Source organism: Chiloscyllium plagiosum, chromosome 35 (assembly GCF_004010195.1).
Source record: "Chiloscyllium plagiosum isolate BGI_BamShark_2017 chromosome 35, ASM401019v2, whole genome shotgun sequence".
Classification (NCBI taxonomy): Eukaryota; Metazoa; Chordata; class Chondrichthyes; order Orectolobiformes; family Hemiscylliidae; genus Chiloscyllium; species Chiloscyllium plagiosum.
This window is the reverse complement of record NC_057744.1, coordinates 23,964,510-23,980,775: the sequence shown is the minus strand read 5'-3', so window position 1 is coordinate 23,980,775 and position 16,266 is coordinate 23,964,510. Positions and strand designations below refer to the sequence as shown.

Here is a 16,266-nt window from a genome sequence, read left to right as displayed (position 1 = left end):
TGCATTCCCAACGTCCCTCCCCCAAGTCCCTCCTCCCTACCTTTTATCTTAGCCTGCTTGGCACACCCTCCTCATTCCTGAAGAAGGGCTTATGCCCGAAATGTCGATTCTCCTGCTTCTTGGATGCTGGCCTGACCTGCTGCGCTTTTTCAGCAACACATTTAACAACTGTGTCTACATTGCCCGGTACCTCTGACAGTGCATTCCTTATCCTCTGTTCTTTAGCTCTGAAGTATTGGAAACAAGAGAAAAAAACTCATCCTTAAATTCATGCAAGAAGAGGAGATTTTTTTTTGTACATTCCACCCGGGCTGATTGGAAAGAAACTTAAACAAGCAGAAATGATTCTGTTTCCCACAACAATTTTGATTGAGAATGGTTTGTGGAGAGAAAGCTTTCCTCTCATTCTGATCAAACAATAGCCATCATGTATCCAGTAGAAGGCAGAGAAAGTTGCAGCAATCATTGGAAGTTTTGGAACTTTTAACAGCTTGTTCAATTGTGAATAACTTTACTCCTTTTTCTTACAGCTGGTCTAAGTGCAGAAGAAGTGCCCAAACTGATGACATCCGCAGTTTCATTCTTAAAACCTGGAGCAGTCTCCAAGATCCCCCCGAAAATCTTTTCGGCAAGTGCTAAAAGAACTTAGCAATGAGTTGCGTTTGAAAGCTGGATTATTGGAAAGAATCAAATGAGAAAAATGTGCCACAGATCTTGTTCTAACTAATTTTAATGCACTCTGAAACCTCTTGGAGTCTATTTTGACTTTGCTGTGAAACAGATTGCATAGCTAGCCATTCTGGCATTTCTCCCCATGTAATTTTCAATTTGGCAGGTGAGCTGTGGAGCACCAAACTGATGTCCCAGTGCAACTCTCAAAACTGAGGCATTGAGATCAAATCCATATGATTGTCAAGCTATAGGGTCAATAGTCATGCTTGCAGAACATGGAGCTTCAGCATCCTCTCTAGTTTCATTGGTCATGGATGGTCAGACGCTGCACAGTGCAAATGCCAGCCATCTCTGTGCTGAAGCAGCAAATGGGGTCCTATTTAACTCATTGAATTGAATAATTGAAAACAAAGAAAGGAACCCAAAGAAGGGTGGGGTCTTTAGTGAACCCAATGAAACATGATGCTTCACTTCCAACCTGAAATGTCACCCTGTTATTTTATTTATAAATAGATAGTACCAAGTGTAATTTCTATAACACCATTGCATCTTCCATTGTACAATGTTTAGTGTCTCCCATGATATAGTAAAAAAAAGACTCAATTCTTATGCCTTGAGAAACAATCCGAGGTTTCCTAGAACAATAAAAAAGAATAAAAATCGTAGTGAAGTCCATGTTAAGGTGCCTTAATGGACAATCAATCCATTCTTATTTGCATTGAACCTCAGTCAGTGTATTATAGTCAGAAGGAATAAGGGAAAGAATAACAAAACCTGCTCCATCACATCCACAATAACTTAATTTCTTTTGGCATAAGCTTCTCCTTGAATTGACAGTGACTGAAAATTTCCTAATAATATGTAAAATATACTTATGAATTTATTGGCACTTAAATTTTGCATTTTTTATTCCTTTGCTGGAACGTTTTTTGAAAACAAGACATCCCCATGATTTTTTTTAATTCCATCATCAGGAGGAGTATGTAAATGCATTCCATATGCAAACTGTTCTTAATTAGCTAACAAAAATCTCTTTCCTATTACATTCTCCCATGTCTGCTTGGGTTTCCTCTGGGTGCTCCGGTTTCCTCTCACAATCCAAAGATGTGCAGGTCAGGTGAATTGGCCATGCTAAATTGCTCATAGTGTTAGATGCATTAGTCAAGGGTAAATGTAGGGTGGGGAATGGGGCTGGGTAGGTTACTCTACGGAGGGTCGGTGTGGACTTGTTGGGCCGAAGGGTCTGTTTCCATACTGTAGGTAGTCTAATCTAATCTAATCTAATCTAATAAATTAGGCCATGACTATCGAGCAACTAAGAAATCTGGGACCACAAAACTATGGGGCAGTTACTGATGCACAGAAAGCAGCCTTGTCAAAGGAAAAGCTTCAAGCCTTGCAAGAAAATGCAGGATTTGCGCGATCCATCGATAATGCTGGTAAGTGAGAGCTTCATAAACTAGCCCCATAAAAATAATTATGAGATGCTATTGTGTTGAATGATAAGAGCTGATGTTTTATCGGAACAGAAGAAATAGAAACAGTGGCGGGCCATTTAACCCCTCACATCTGTTTTGCCTCCTGACAAGACACGCCCATCCTGGTATGAGATGAGTTAAACTAAGTGTTGTGAATATTTAACAACCATTTTGACTTTAGCTTCAACAACTGCAGACTTTATTTCCACATGTATATGTTGGGAGATAAACTTGATTAAAAGTCCACCACGATATCTCTTTGAAACACAATCAACATCGTAATTTATCATTTTAATTCACAGTCTATCTTTGTACTTGTATTGTGTATGCCTATCAACACAGGTTCTGCAGATCTCACGATTCCTTTAATTTTTAATCATTTTACAGAAAATTAAATGAAAATACATGTGGGATTAAGTTAGAAAATGAAATATCACAAGCATTTGTTTCTGTTTTGTATTGAAAGACTGGGTAGGCTAGAATTTTCCCACAGGAGCCTGGGAGGTTAAGAGGTGATCTTATAGAAGTTTATAAAATCATGAGGAGCATAAATAGGGTTAATGGTACATGTCTTTTCTCTAGGACGGAGGATTTCAAGACTAAGGGGCACATTTTTAAAAGACATTTAAAAAAGACCTGAGAAGGTTATTTTCACACAGAGGGTGGTTCGTGTGTGGAATGAAATTCCTGAGGAAGTGGTGGGTGTGGGCATTATTACATCATTTAAAAGACATTTGGATAAGTACATGAGTAGGAAAGGTTGGAGTGATATGGACCATGAGCAGGCAGGTGGGACTAGTTTAGTTTGGGATTATGTTTGGCATGGACTAGTTGGACTGAAAGGTCTGTTTCTATACTGTATGACTATGACTATTGGAAACCCATTTATGATGATTTTATAATAGAAAGAAAACTTGATATTCCACAATTATAAAGTTAATTCCTCAAAAATAGAGGGTGGAGCTGTATGAGGCCCTAAATAATGTAGTCAATGGCAAGTGAATTAGGATAATATAGTGAGAATAGAAAAACAGGATTCTCAACTGAAAAATATGTCCAATGTTATGCATCAGGTTTCAATGGTTGAGTGAAAATTTCATTAATAAGCAAAAAAATATAAATTTGCATTATTAATATTTTATCATTTTGTGACATAAATGCAGCTTGTAAGTTTCTTAGGCAGTGGGGAGAAACCAGATGGTGATAATCCCCAACATATAAGTCTGAGAAGATACCTGGTAGCTGTAAATAGACAGTCTCTTCTGTGGGTATCTACCTTTTTAAGCATGCTTCACTCCACCATGCTCCATGGGCAATGCCTGCATACATCTTTTATCCCTGGAGGTTGGTATCAATCACCAGCCGCATCACATCATCATGGCACATCTGCAACTCACTTATAAGAATGTTGCATTTTCAAACACACCGAAACATGCTGCAGGATGCATGCCTATCTCATGAATCGAAACTGCATACACCTCGGGCCTCTTAGCTTGCTTTGAGTTCACACTCACTTTGTGTCTACTTAAGTGCTAATGGCAACTCTGCCTTGTCTTGCCTTGCCTTTTTGCCTGTACAGAAAGCCAGATAGCTTGTGATATTTGCCAGTAATAATCAGTCAAGACTAGATGTATAGTTAAGTGTCATGATGCCTCTTTAATGTCCAACATGTCATGAGCACACTCCAACCAAACAGCCATGTCACAAAGAGCAAGGAGAGTAGTCCCCAATCAAGTCAAGGGAGAACTGCTGTCTGTCAGAGATTACTGGCACAGTCAGTCAATGGAATCATCCAATTCCAGGGGTTTGGACATTGTCAGTCATCTGCTTGGGGCATTCAGGTTCAGCGATTCTGTTTCACTGCAGTGCAGGGAATAGGCAACAGTCAGCCCAGGAGGTTCAGTTCAAACAGTCTGAGAATTTTGTTAAGTTAGAAAGGGAGCCGTGCAGAGACCAGTTGGGGGTCTATCGTCAAGGCTCTCCCACCATGTTGAACGGGAGATGGTACACAGACAGGGGGTCTGTTCGCTGGAAGTCAAGTAGGCATTATCACTACTGTGATGGGGAAGTCAATTGTGGGAATGGGAGACAGCCGCTAAAATTAGAAAAGGTAATAACTGTGAAGATGTGGGAGATGGAAGAACACGGGAGGGCAAGGGGCATTAAAGGAGATAGAAATTGATGGTCATCACCAGCCTGGCTTCAAAGTGGGTGACAATGCATAACTAAGCAGTGTGCCTGGGGCTTGGTAAAGTGGGGAGATGAAGAGTTAAATAAAAGAGCTGGATGGGAAAGTGTGGAAGATTGGAAGTGATGGAATCAATAGGGAGTCAATTCAGAAAGCCATACCAAGATTTGGGGGACCAACTAAACAGACGAACTGAGCTTAAAACTCACAGTATAGAGTGTTACTGTTATCATCTTTTATCCTCATCCAAGTTACAAGTGCACAGTTGAAATGAAAAATGCTGCCACCATAACTAGAGTGGATAGAGTAAATGTTTTATTCCTCTGAGGGAGCAGGCTGTGCTTCTGAGTGATGTAAAGCCCTTCAAGGGGCAATTACATTAATCAGTCATTCATATAGTACAAGTTAAAAACTTGTTGTTACAGAATTCTTGATGTGAATCTAATGCACTGACCAATAATGTAAGAAAATGTGCTGGCCACAAGCAATCTTGACATGTCATTAAACATTACAAATTGTTCCTAGTAATGGCTGTGAAGCAGAATTAATGTCAGAGAAGCTGTAAAGTTTTACTTGTGTCTGAAGATTCACAAACACATTCCAAGATCTTAATACCTGCACAAAGTCCAGAAGCTGCTCATTGGACTATAATATATATATATACCATTATCCTCTTGGTCATTCTGCCTTTCATGGACAATGTGGGGTGTTGGGGGGGTATGTCTCATGCTTCCTACCATGCTTCCAGTTTCCTAGCAGATCTATGCCAGCATATATCTGAAAAAGGTCTACAATATAAAGGGCCACGTAGAAGCATCCCTTGCCTTTTTCATCAAAGCAATGATTGGAGGACACTGTTTAAATACCATTTGTTTGTGCTGCATCTGCTGAATTACTGAGGAGTTGTTGGTTCTTTATATTGCCCACGTTGACTCATTGGAACTATCTCCAATGGATCCATGCACAGATGTTGGTGCTGTCTCTGTGGTTGCTGCACTAACAGTGGCTGCAGAAATTGATGAGGGACCAGTAACAACCTCCAGTGTGTGGTGCAGCCATCTACTGCAGAGTTTCCAAACAGGTCTGCTCTCAGGATGCCGAGAAAGCACAGGAGACCGCAGTTACTCATGTTCCATAGAACACCATGCACATGGCAGGAGCAGTGGTGCTAAACTCTGTTTAGATGTAGGGGTCAAAACACAATATCTTGATGCCCATTGTATTGGCAATGCACCAGCTTCTTCTACTGGTTACAATGAGGTCCATAAAAGGTTTCCTCAAAGTCATGTTCCCATGCGTGTCATGTCTGGGAGCTTGCTATGGTACTTTACAGACAATGGTTCTGCTTAATTTGTTCCCTGGACAGCTGACATCTGCAATGATGGTATACAAAGGATGATGAGGATCTGTGGGAGCAGAAGGTAAATGTTTTGGTGTAACAGAAGCTCGCATTTTAAAATGCACCTTAGTGCTTTGTTCTTTCTTTCCTTGTCCAGTTGATTGATACAAGCCAGGGCTATAAACTGATAGAAACCTTACAAACTTAATGTTCCTTCATTCAGCTAGACATTGAATATGACACTGGTGTCAGGAGACTCAGGAGGACCTGGCAGAGGGCAAAATAACATAAGTGTGTTACTGTGGGTACAGTGCGCAGGTGATGAAGGGAGCAGTGTAAAATTACAACATAACTTTTTGGTACTGATTGGGAAGAAATTCACCATGAAACTCAACAGAATTGACACAAAGCTGATTTTTGGGTATTGGGGATTTTACCAAAAACTTAAAGGGTTAAAGATGAAAATTTACATCAAAATTTGAGTTATTTCTAAAGATTTCCTTTGGGGGCGCGGGGTTATAGTTGTACACCATGGAGGGGAAAAGGGAATAACTGACAGCAAACTTTTTATTCCTACAATTAACTGCATGTAGGCAGACACCAAATGATAAGCATTGGAGGCTGAGGGGTGATCTTATGGAGGATTATAAAATCATGAGGAACATGGATAGGATAAAGAGAAAAGGTCTTTTCCCTGGGGTGGGGGAGTCCAGCACGAGAAGGCATAGGTTTAGGGTGAGAAGGGAAAAATTTAAAAGGGACCTCGGGGGCAATGTTTTCACACAGTGGGTGGTGTGTATATGGAATGAGCTGCCAGAGGAAGTGGTGGAGGCTGGTACAATTACAACATTTAAAAGACATCTAGATGGGTATAAGAATAGAAAGGGTGTAAAGGGATATGGGCCAAGGGCTGTCAACTGGGGCTAGATTAGGTTAGGATATCTGGTCAGCATGGATGAGTTGGACCAAAGGGTCTGTTTCCTTTCTGTATGTCTCCATGACTCTCTGACTCTATTTGTTTCACACAGTTATTATAGCAAATTCTTGTATTTCTTGTCATTATTTGAACTATTAAACCTGACCAATTGCTTATCAATACTGTCATACCACATATGGTTTCTTGCTGGTGATTAGATTGTGTTGTTGCTGCCGTGGTGATTAACCAATAGTCAATTTGTCTTTTGTGCATTTGTTCATGTGATATAGGATTATTACAGTTAGGAGTCAACAATGTTGCTATGGGTCTGGATCCTCCTGTAGGACAGGCCAGGCAAGAATGGAGGATTCCCTTTCATAAATTACATTAGTGAACAAGATAGCTTTTGAAAAATAATTGACAGTAGTTACATGCTCACCATTAATCCAGATTTTTATTGAATTCACATTTTCTCAACTACCAAAATAGGATTTGAATCCATGTACCTAAAGCATTATCCTGAGGTTCTGCCTTATTAGTCCAGTGGCATCGAGGGCCAAAGGGCCTGTACTGCGCTATAATGTTCTACACCACTGCCTTTTCCATCACTGATCTAGGTTGTAATATGCAGTTTGCTCTTGTTTGCTTTCTTTTCTTCTGAACTATATCTTGGACATATGCACAGTTTATGGAATTCTATAGAAAAATGTTCATGTTTAATAAGATTCAAATATAAAGGTTACTTACAAATACAGAACAACCTCGGTTATCTGAACATCAATTATTCAAATTTCGGATTATCCGAACAAGATCTCAAGGTCCCGTAAAAACATTATCCATTATCCGAACAATCAGTTATATGAACAAAATACTCCTCGCCTGTCTTGTTTGGATAATCAAAGTTGTTTCGTACTTGAGAGACTTCAAAAAGGCTGGAGAGTACCAGATGGCCATTTGCTCAGTGAATGCTTTGCTGGGGTCAGTTGGTTCAAGATTACCCTCCAATTGGTATGAAGTTACAAGCAACATTAAAATGAATGGACTGGAAACTTCAAATCTCCACAGAGATATTAAAGCTTGTGGACAAAGTTATTTTTAACATTATATACACTATGAGTGGACACTGGGGAAGCACTTTAATCATTGTGTACTGTAAACCTAGATTTTTCATTCCCCTTAAGTATAATATTTGATTGCAGTGAAAGCTCATTAATATCGTCTTAGACTAGATTATATCCAACTCTATATCTATGAAGTTCCAACATTAGTAAATGATAATACAACTTCCACTTGTACGTGTCAACATGGTATATAATAGAAAGGAGACATTTTAAAGGATAAAATCAGAGAGATTATTTGTGAGAGCATTTGGGTTTATAGCTTTCTATTTAATATTTCTATGATACTGTTAATATTCAAAATCCACTGAAGATGCATTGGCCTTTTTAAGTTTCTCTTCACTTTTCATTTTCTGTCCATTTTCATTTTCCATTTCACTCATTTTGTAGTGAAGGCTGCAAAGTAATTGTATAAAATGCACAAACAAAAACTGTTATGATAATTCACATTTTTAATTCTCGCTGTCTACTGCTGAGATTGTGAAATTTAATATAATTTTGTGACATAATCCTGTGGATCTACTGTTTTTGATTCTTTAACTTCCTGTGCAGCGTTCTATTAAGTTGACAGTATCAGTGCAGTTACAGACCACTTTCATTGTATAAATCTCATTATCCATCTCTAAATCTAGCAGAGTATGTGCTTCTGACAAGTGGTTACATCACAAATTCTCCAAATAGCAAACATAAATTAGTCTCTCTCATAGCAATGCATGTCGATGAGATTAAACTGTCCTTCATAATGATGCTGCTTTTATAAAACCATTTACTTCCTCTTGTCTATTTTTCCATTAAAAGCCCAGTTAGCTGAATGGAACCAGACTGTGATGACGTCAGGACATGTTAATGCAGTCAGTGACCCCATTTCCAGCAAAATAGCAATTGATTAATCTGGTTTATTCAGCAAATATTAAGTATTAAAATGTTATTACTTTGAGAATATTTGACTTTTCATTCTATCTTATTGCTCCGATTCTGTTTTCTTATCAGGCGCGATCTTCTGGAACCCTGTGATGATACTGACCCTTCTGGTTCTCAGCTTGACAGCAACACTTCATTAAACAGCAGAATTGGGAAAATCACTGATGCCAAAAATGACACCAAGCAAAGCCAACAAAAAAATTTACCCATTGAAATTCAAGTCAAAAATATTGCAGTTAAAATCTGTAAATAATGCAGTTAAAATGCTGTAAATTCCAGCCCATTTGCATTACAGAGATAATTGACTAACCACATAGCTTTCACAGCGACGCTCCTTCATCAGGTGGTTGCACTACCACCTGATGAAGGAGCGGCGCTCCGAAAGCTAGTGTGCTTCCAATTAAATCTGTTGGACTATAACCTGGTGTTGTGTGATTTTTAACTTTACTGTCTTTGGTTTGTGCTACTAGGGAAAATAAACTTTATTGCCTGTATCTCTTGTGTTTGAAATGTTCTAGAAAAGACTTAAAATCTGTTGATTATCATTAACTCAATAAGAGCATCTTTCACTGAAATAATCAATATTTTTTTAAAAAATAGATTCAGATTTATCATTTAGAATAATTTAGAATTGTTTCCCTCTTATAGGTTTAGTTAAAAATTAACATGTTTGATAAATTAGGACTTTCTTTGTAAAGGCTAAATAAAGAAATGTATTCACTTTCAATGGGCTGGTATCAACTGCTTTAAAGTACATCATGGATCTTTATCTCAGTTAACTCATAAATGATCTGGATAAAATGTTTATTCTGTGAAGAATGTGTCACAGAGAAGTAAGCAAAATTGTGACATCTGTGCAGTTTTACATGGTCACAATTACACATTAAGTTTGAGGGGTAATTTATTCACCTCAATCTAAAAAGTGGAGTAATTGTCACTTCTTTTTCTTTGTTTAGTTTCCTTTGAGTAAACTAATTTCAAAATTCAGCAAAGTATTTGAGCAGAAAAGGAAATGGGCATTGACCTGTGAAGGGGGTTAAGTCATCAAGTATTCTAGGGCATTAAGAGATAGCTGACATGTTCACTGACCAAGGGCCTGTTTCAATGCACTTTTTCCAAATGAATCTGTAATTTAAGTCACAGTTGGTAAAAGCCAAGTCATTAAGTTTGTGAATAGTTGAGGTGTTTCATTGCCAAAGTGAAAGGCTTTGTTCTACCAGTGTGAATGTGTTTTACTACATGGAGAGGAATAAGTGATTCTGAGAAATGGAACGTTTTGAGAGGATGGTCTAACATGTGGAGGATGACAGTGATACAAGGATGTGAGAAGGTTGTAAAATACAGGTGAGTGTCAGCTGAAGTTGTTCAATTGGGATTATGAATGGGGTTCTTCATGAGACAGGAATGTGTGCAGCTCCAGGGTGTGCTAGTCTGGGAGTGCCTTGCAAGACAGTGTTGGGGAAGTCAGATTGAAGAAGTTTGCACTTGAAGATGTCACATCAATAACCTTCCTGCCCTGGTAAGGTCACTTAATCTCTTTCAGCCCTGTATCCATAGTCATGGGACCATACTCCTGTTACTTGTGCTAGGGCTTAGCACCACATCTGTTTGTTCTGGGAGGTTGGCCTCTTCTTCCTATTCCCCCTGTTATTCTGAGAGGCCATACAAATTCCAGAATTACTTCCAAAGGTGGCTCAAAATCTTTGACAACCTTTTCACATTGAGAGAAGAAACATGTGCCCTGCCATGGTAAATTGGCTGTAGGTCAATTAATTGACTTGCAATCCCACCAACCTTCCCACGTCCACTCCAATTAAGCTTGTTGTGGCAAGTTCCCATAGATGGCCTTCCCATTTCATCACCAATTGAGGTTCTGAAGTAGGCTTTGTCCTTCGATTGTGGACATTTCTCATGCAGTGAGCATGTCAAAGAAACCATGAAACAAACCATGTAAAATAAACCTCGCAGATTCCCAGTGTGGCTATCTTCACTTTTTTTTATATTGTTTTTATATGTTATATGGATATGGGTTTCATTGGGTAGGCCAGACTTCTTTGCCCCTCCCTAATTGCTCAGAGGGCAGTTCAGAGTCTACCACATTGCTGTGAGTCTGGAGTCACATGTTGGCCAGACCAAGTAAAGACAGCAGTTTCTGTCCCTAAAAGGGTATTCATAAAACAGATTTTTGATAAAAATTGGCATGACTTATTTGGTCATCATTTGTCCACCTTTTAATCCCAGATTTTTAATTGAATCTGCCAGGATGGGATCCAAATCCACACCCTGGAACATAAATCTGGGCTTCAGAATTTCTAGTTCATTGATTATCTGACAACAGCACTGCTTCCAACTTGTTCAAAGGAACCCTCACCCTTACTGCAGATTCCCATCTCCCTCACAACCTACTTCCTACAACACCATCACTCAAACTTGTCTCAATCCCTCTTTGATCTCGGGTTGGATGTAACACCAGCAGTATGTACTACTGTGCTGCTGAGTACAGAAGAGCTGTAAATCTTTGATTGGCCATCCCAAAATCATTGATCCCTGGGATGCGTCCAACATGGGTGACACGGTGGCACAATGGTTAGTACTGCTGCCACACAGGGCCAGCAACCTGGGTTCGATTCCAGCCTCTGGCAACAGTCTCTCTGTATCTGCATGAGTTTCCTCTGGGTGCTTAGGTTTTGTCCCTCAATCCAAAGATGTGCAGGTTAGGTGGATTGGCCAAGCTAAATTGCACGTAGGTTTCAGGGATGTGTAGGTTAGGTGCATTAGTCTGGGGTAAATGTAGAGTGTTAGGGGAATGTGCGTGGGTGGGATACTCTGTGTGGGGTTGGTGTGGACTTGTTGGACCAAGTGGCCTGTTTCAACACTGTAGGGATTCTATGATCTCCTCTGATCTTTGACTTGCTGGTCAAGTGCCCGAGCATTACAAGATGCAGCAAGACTTCCCAAAGGCAGGCCGAGACCTCCATCGCCTTCTCAAGTTTCTGCTTTGTTGTTTTATTCGGCCTTATCCTGTCTCTGTTATTTTAATTTCAAAATGGTTACATTTTTAAATACTTTTTAAATACTGAGGACTTAGCAACCAGGCATGGTTCATGCTCATATGTATTTTGCTCCAATTTGTTGTGAACACTTGACGGTGGGGGTGGGGGGTGGGGGGGGTGGTGGATTCTAAATGCCACAAATCTCAATGCTCTCTCTTTGCTGGCCTTGAGCTTTTGCTGGCCTCCCATACTGCAAGGAAATCCAAAGATCAAAATGCTGCCTTTGAAACAAATGAGTTCCTATCCGTGAAAGTACAGATTTATTATTTTCAGACTGATGAAACTTTTTCTTTTCTTAGTATACTTGCCTTTTACCTGAAGAGGACAGATATCCTTATTTATGTGTATTAAATGTCAGTTGGCACATACATGTTAAAGAATTTACTGAATATAAAATCAATCCAGCCATGAATGTCAATTCAGGTAATTTTTATGAGCAAAGCATTTCTGTATGACGGTATTCAGCATTGTTTTTATCTAAAGCAGAAATTCTTTATTGTATTTACGCGATCTTGATGCCATATTTTGTTCAACAATTACTGGAAATAAATATTGTGACATTTTAAATTCATGGTTGTAAAGCAGACATACTGTCAAATAAACTTTTGAACTGTTAACTTGGATGTTGCTCAATGATTTGATTCACTGTGATTACAAATATGTTTCAGATTTTTTTTTAAAAGCAGCAAGAGTTAGACACAATCAGAGAAGTAATATGCCTGTAATTATGAATGATGTAACAGTTGTTCAATTTGTTTGCTAAATCAATATTGAACTGCTATCTAATGAATCAGTTCCTCTCGACCTTGTTGCTGTACTGTTGTTTTCATTATTTGCAGGTTCTCTAATTGTCATTCAGTCTCAGCAATATATTTAATTCTGATTGATGACCTTTCTTTGATTATATGCATACTTTTAAATTTTCATCTTAATATTTTCAACAAGCTGAAAGTTGCATTTTAATCATGTTGCAAATGCAACTAAAGCAGAAAAAAACAGAAAATACAAAATATAGAAGCTACAACAGAGCAAAGTTGACATTTTTGGATTATTAACTCATGAGCAAAACTAACGTAGTGTACAAAATCCCATGCAAGGACTGCACAAAACACTATATAGGACAAACATAATATTTTCAACAAGCTGAAAGTTGCATTTCAATCATGTTGCAAATGCAACTAAAGCAGAAAAAACAGAAAATACAAAATATAGAAGCTACAACAGAGCAAAGTTGACATTCTTGGATTATTAACATGTTGGGTGCGATTTTTGTCTGTGAAATCATTTTCATAAGACCTCACAAAATGTTGTGACAATAGATTTTGGAAAGAGATGAGCAAATTTTATTAAATATAAACCATAAACATCACTGTGGTTCTGTTCGCCGAGCTGGAAGTTTTTGTTGCAAACGTTTCGTCCCCTGTCTAGGTGACATCCTCAGTGCTTGGGAGCCTCTTGTGAAGCACTTCTGTGGTGTTTCCTCCGGCATTTATAGTGGGCCTGTCCCTGCCGCTTCCGGTTGTCAGTTTCAGCTGTCCGCTGTAGTGGCCGGTATATTGGATCCAGGTCGACAGGGGACGAAACGTTTGCAACAAAAACTTCCAGCTCGGCGAACAGAACCACAGCAACGAGCACCCGAGCTACAAATCTTCTCACAAACTTTGAACCATAAACATCAGTTTTATCTGCTTGAAATTTAATACAGATTACTCAGGGATTATCTGACATTACTTTTAATATTACAGAGAAAATAAATGGTGGAATTTAAACAGCATAGAAAATAACTACAGCAGGGCGCAGGGGCAAAAAAAATTGTAATAACAAACTCTATATGTGACATCTATCTCATTCTGAGATTAAACAAACCTTTAATGTATCTTGCTATCAGATAAATGTTTCCTGCTGTTGTACCATACACTGACTGAATATCTCCTTCGAGCTTACATTTTTAGTTACACGACAAACTCAGTCATTCTATAGTAATTATGAAACTGACATCTTAAGTTTGAAGAAAATCAAACAACATTCATCAAGTTTAGAAGTTAATTCTCTTTTGGTCCCCACAGATGTCACCAAACCTATTGAGTCTTTATAGCATTAGCTGTTTTCATTTCAGCTTTCTAATATTGGTAATAATGTAGTCATTAAGGAATTATGATAAGGAATTGATAATTTTGTCATAAATTGTAAATCCATAAAGTAGATAAATACTATTAACTAAATGATGTTCATGAAGTCTTTTCCCCCTTTTACGATTTCTTTTAAACTCAGCCTTCATAATGCAAAACAGTAGATCGGAATGAAACAATTGCACATTTAAAAATATGCCATTAACAAGAAATTTGTGCTTGATAAAGTTACTTTATTAATAACTAAAATATTTAGCTCATTAGAGAATTGAATTTCAGGATGACCATTTATATCAAGATTTGAAAGAGGTCAATTTAGTTAGCATTTTAATCATTTTACATAACTCAGTCCAAATCATATTAACACAAGTCAAGCCAACTAGAACTGCTCTGTTCAGAACTCCAAGCCCATTATCACTGATGAAGGTGTTCATAAAGATGCATGAGCAGGCATCTGTTATGGACCAGAGCAGACCATTCTCTTGCTCAAAATATTTGAAGAAGGTAGCCTATTCTTTAACTTTTCCTTATTTTAAAGGCAAATGTAAAATGGGTCTGTTCTCAGTGCAATATGGCCGGTCAAACTATAAACATTAAGCAAAACGCAATTTATTTAAACACTAGTTTAATTCTATTGGAAAGATTAATAGATACAGTAATTGTGACTAATTAACTGATCCAATATTGCAACATCCCACAAACATACACCTTGGCAAAAAAAGGGAAAAATAAGACACAAATTCTCACATGCAGTTCTCCAATCCAAGAGGAACAAAATGTCAAGAGAAATTTCAGAGATACAGCAGCCAAGAGACATTCACTAAAGCTTCCAACCCCTTTGAGACCCTAATAGCGTTTGCTTAAAGCTAAATCGAAAAACTAAAGAAAACCTAAAAAGCCTTGTCTGTGAGTGCAGGGCACACTCAGGCTGATTCTATTGTTCCAACTTTAATAAAACAACCTAAGGCCTCTCATGCTGTTTGCTCAAGTGGTTTTCAGTCGCCAGCTCAGTCCCTCTGCCTTTTCCATCTTTCTTCAAAGGTAAATAGGTCAAAATAACCTCTTGAAAACAGTATTGTCACACATCATTTTAATTCACAACATATATGAAGAAAGCCAAAAACTGCCTTGTTCTGAGGCCAGACAAAATTAACAACAACCTCTTGTATGTTTTGTAAAGCTTTAATGAAGGTAAGATTTAAGTTATTTATCCTAATCTATGCCAAATTACTTCCATCACAAGAGATGTAAGGCTATATACACCTGAAAGGGTTAAACACAAGGGTCTGACAGTTTAAATTGGAGATCAGAAGCTGGGGTGTGAGTGTGTACAGCAATCAAAAATAATATGCAAACTACAGTACTGCCAGTCTGCAGATACGAATAGGCTCCATTTCCAAATCCATTCACAAGTCGGTTTGTACACATGGAACACAGTGCAGGATAACATCGCAGCATTCAAGAAACACTTGGACAAATACATGAATAGGCAGAGAATAGAGGGGTATGGCTCCTGTACATGAAGATAGTTTTTGCGTGAAAGGGCGCAGACTTGGTAGCCCAAAGGCCCATTTATAAAGCAGGCATTTGGAACTAGAGGAGATGTTCATATGTTGGAGATTTAAAATTACACCCCTGTATGGGATTACATTTGTAAGTATAAGCATTCATGGAACATAGAACATAGAACACTACAGCGCAGTACAGGCACTTCAACTCTTGATGTTGCACTGACCTGTGAAAACAGCCTGAAGCCCATCTTACCGACATTATTCTATTTTCTATATGCCTATCCAATGACCATTTAACTGCCTTTAAATTTGGCAAGTCTACCACTGCTGCAGGCAGTGCGTTCCATGCCCCTACTACACTCTGAGTAAAGAAGCAACCTCTGACATCTGTCCTATATCTATCACTCCTCAATTTAAAGCTATGTCCCCTCATGCTGGCCATCACCATCTGAGGAAAAGTCTCCCACTGTCCAACCTATCTAACCTTCTGATTATCTTATATGTCTCAATTAAGTCACGTGTCAACCTTCCTCTCCCTCACGTCTCACGTCTCTCACCCTTTCCTCATAAGACCTTCCCTGCGTACCAGGCAACATCCTAGTAAACCTCATCTGAACTCTTTCCAAAGCTTCCATATCCTTCCTATAATGCGGTGACCAGAACTGTATGCAATACTCCAAATGTGGCCACACCAGAGTTTTGTACAGCTGCAACATGATCTCATGGTTCCAAAACTCAATCCCTCTACCAATAAAAGTGAACATGTTGTATGCCTTCTTATCAACTTGGGTAACTTGGGTGGCAACTTTCAAGGAACTCTGTAACTGAACATCAAAATCCCTCTGCTTATCTACACTATCAAGAATCTTACCTTTAGTCCAGTACTCTTCATTCCTGTCACTCCTTCCAAAGTGAATCACCTCACACTTTTCCACATTAAA

General features: G+C 38.6%; 1 protein-coding gene and 1 long non-coding RNA gene across 4 annotated transcripts in view; one reads left to right on the top strand and one right to left on the bottom strand.

Moving 5' to 3' along the window:
- Positions 1-9,359, top strand: part of LOC122540707 (otoancorin-like) — a 204,294-nt gene extending 194,935 nt beyond the window's left edge. For both annotated transcript variants that reach the window (XM_043676824.1, XM_043676826.1), the window contains exons 23-25: positions 531-628; positions 1,970-2,111; positions 8,702-9,359. In XM_043676824.1, the coding sequence (XP_043532759.1) occupies positions 531-628; positions 1,970-2,111; positions 8,702-8,772 (311 nt within the window). In that variant the 3' untranslated portion in view covers positions 8,773-9,359. The remainder of the gene's footprint in view (positions 1-530; positions 629-1,969; positions 2,112-8,701) is intronic.
- LOC122540711 overlaps positions 1-16,266 on the bottom strand; it is a 69,029-nt gene that overhangs the window by 34,381 nt on the left and 18,382 nt on the right. The window lies entirely within an intron of this gene.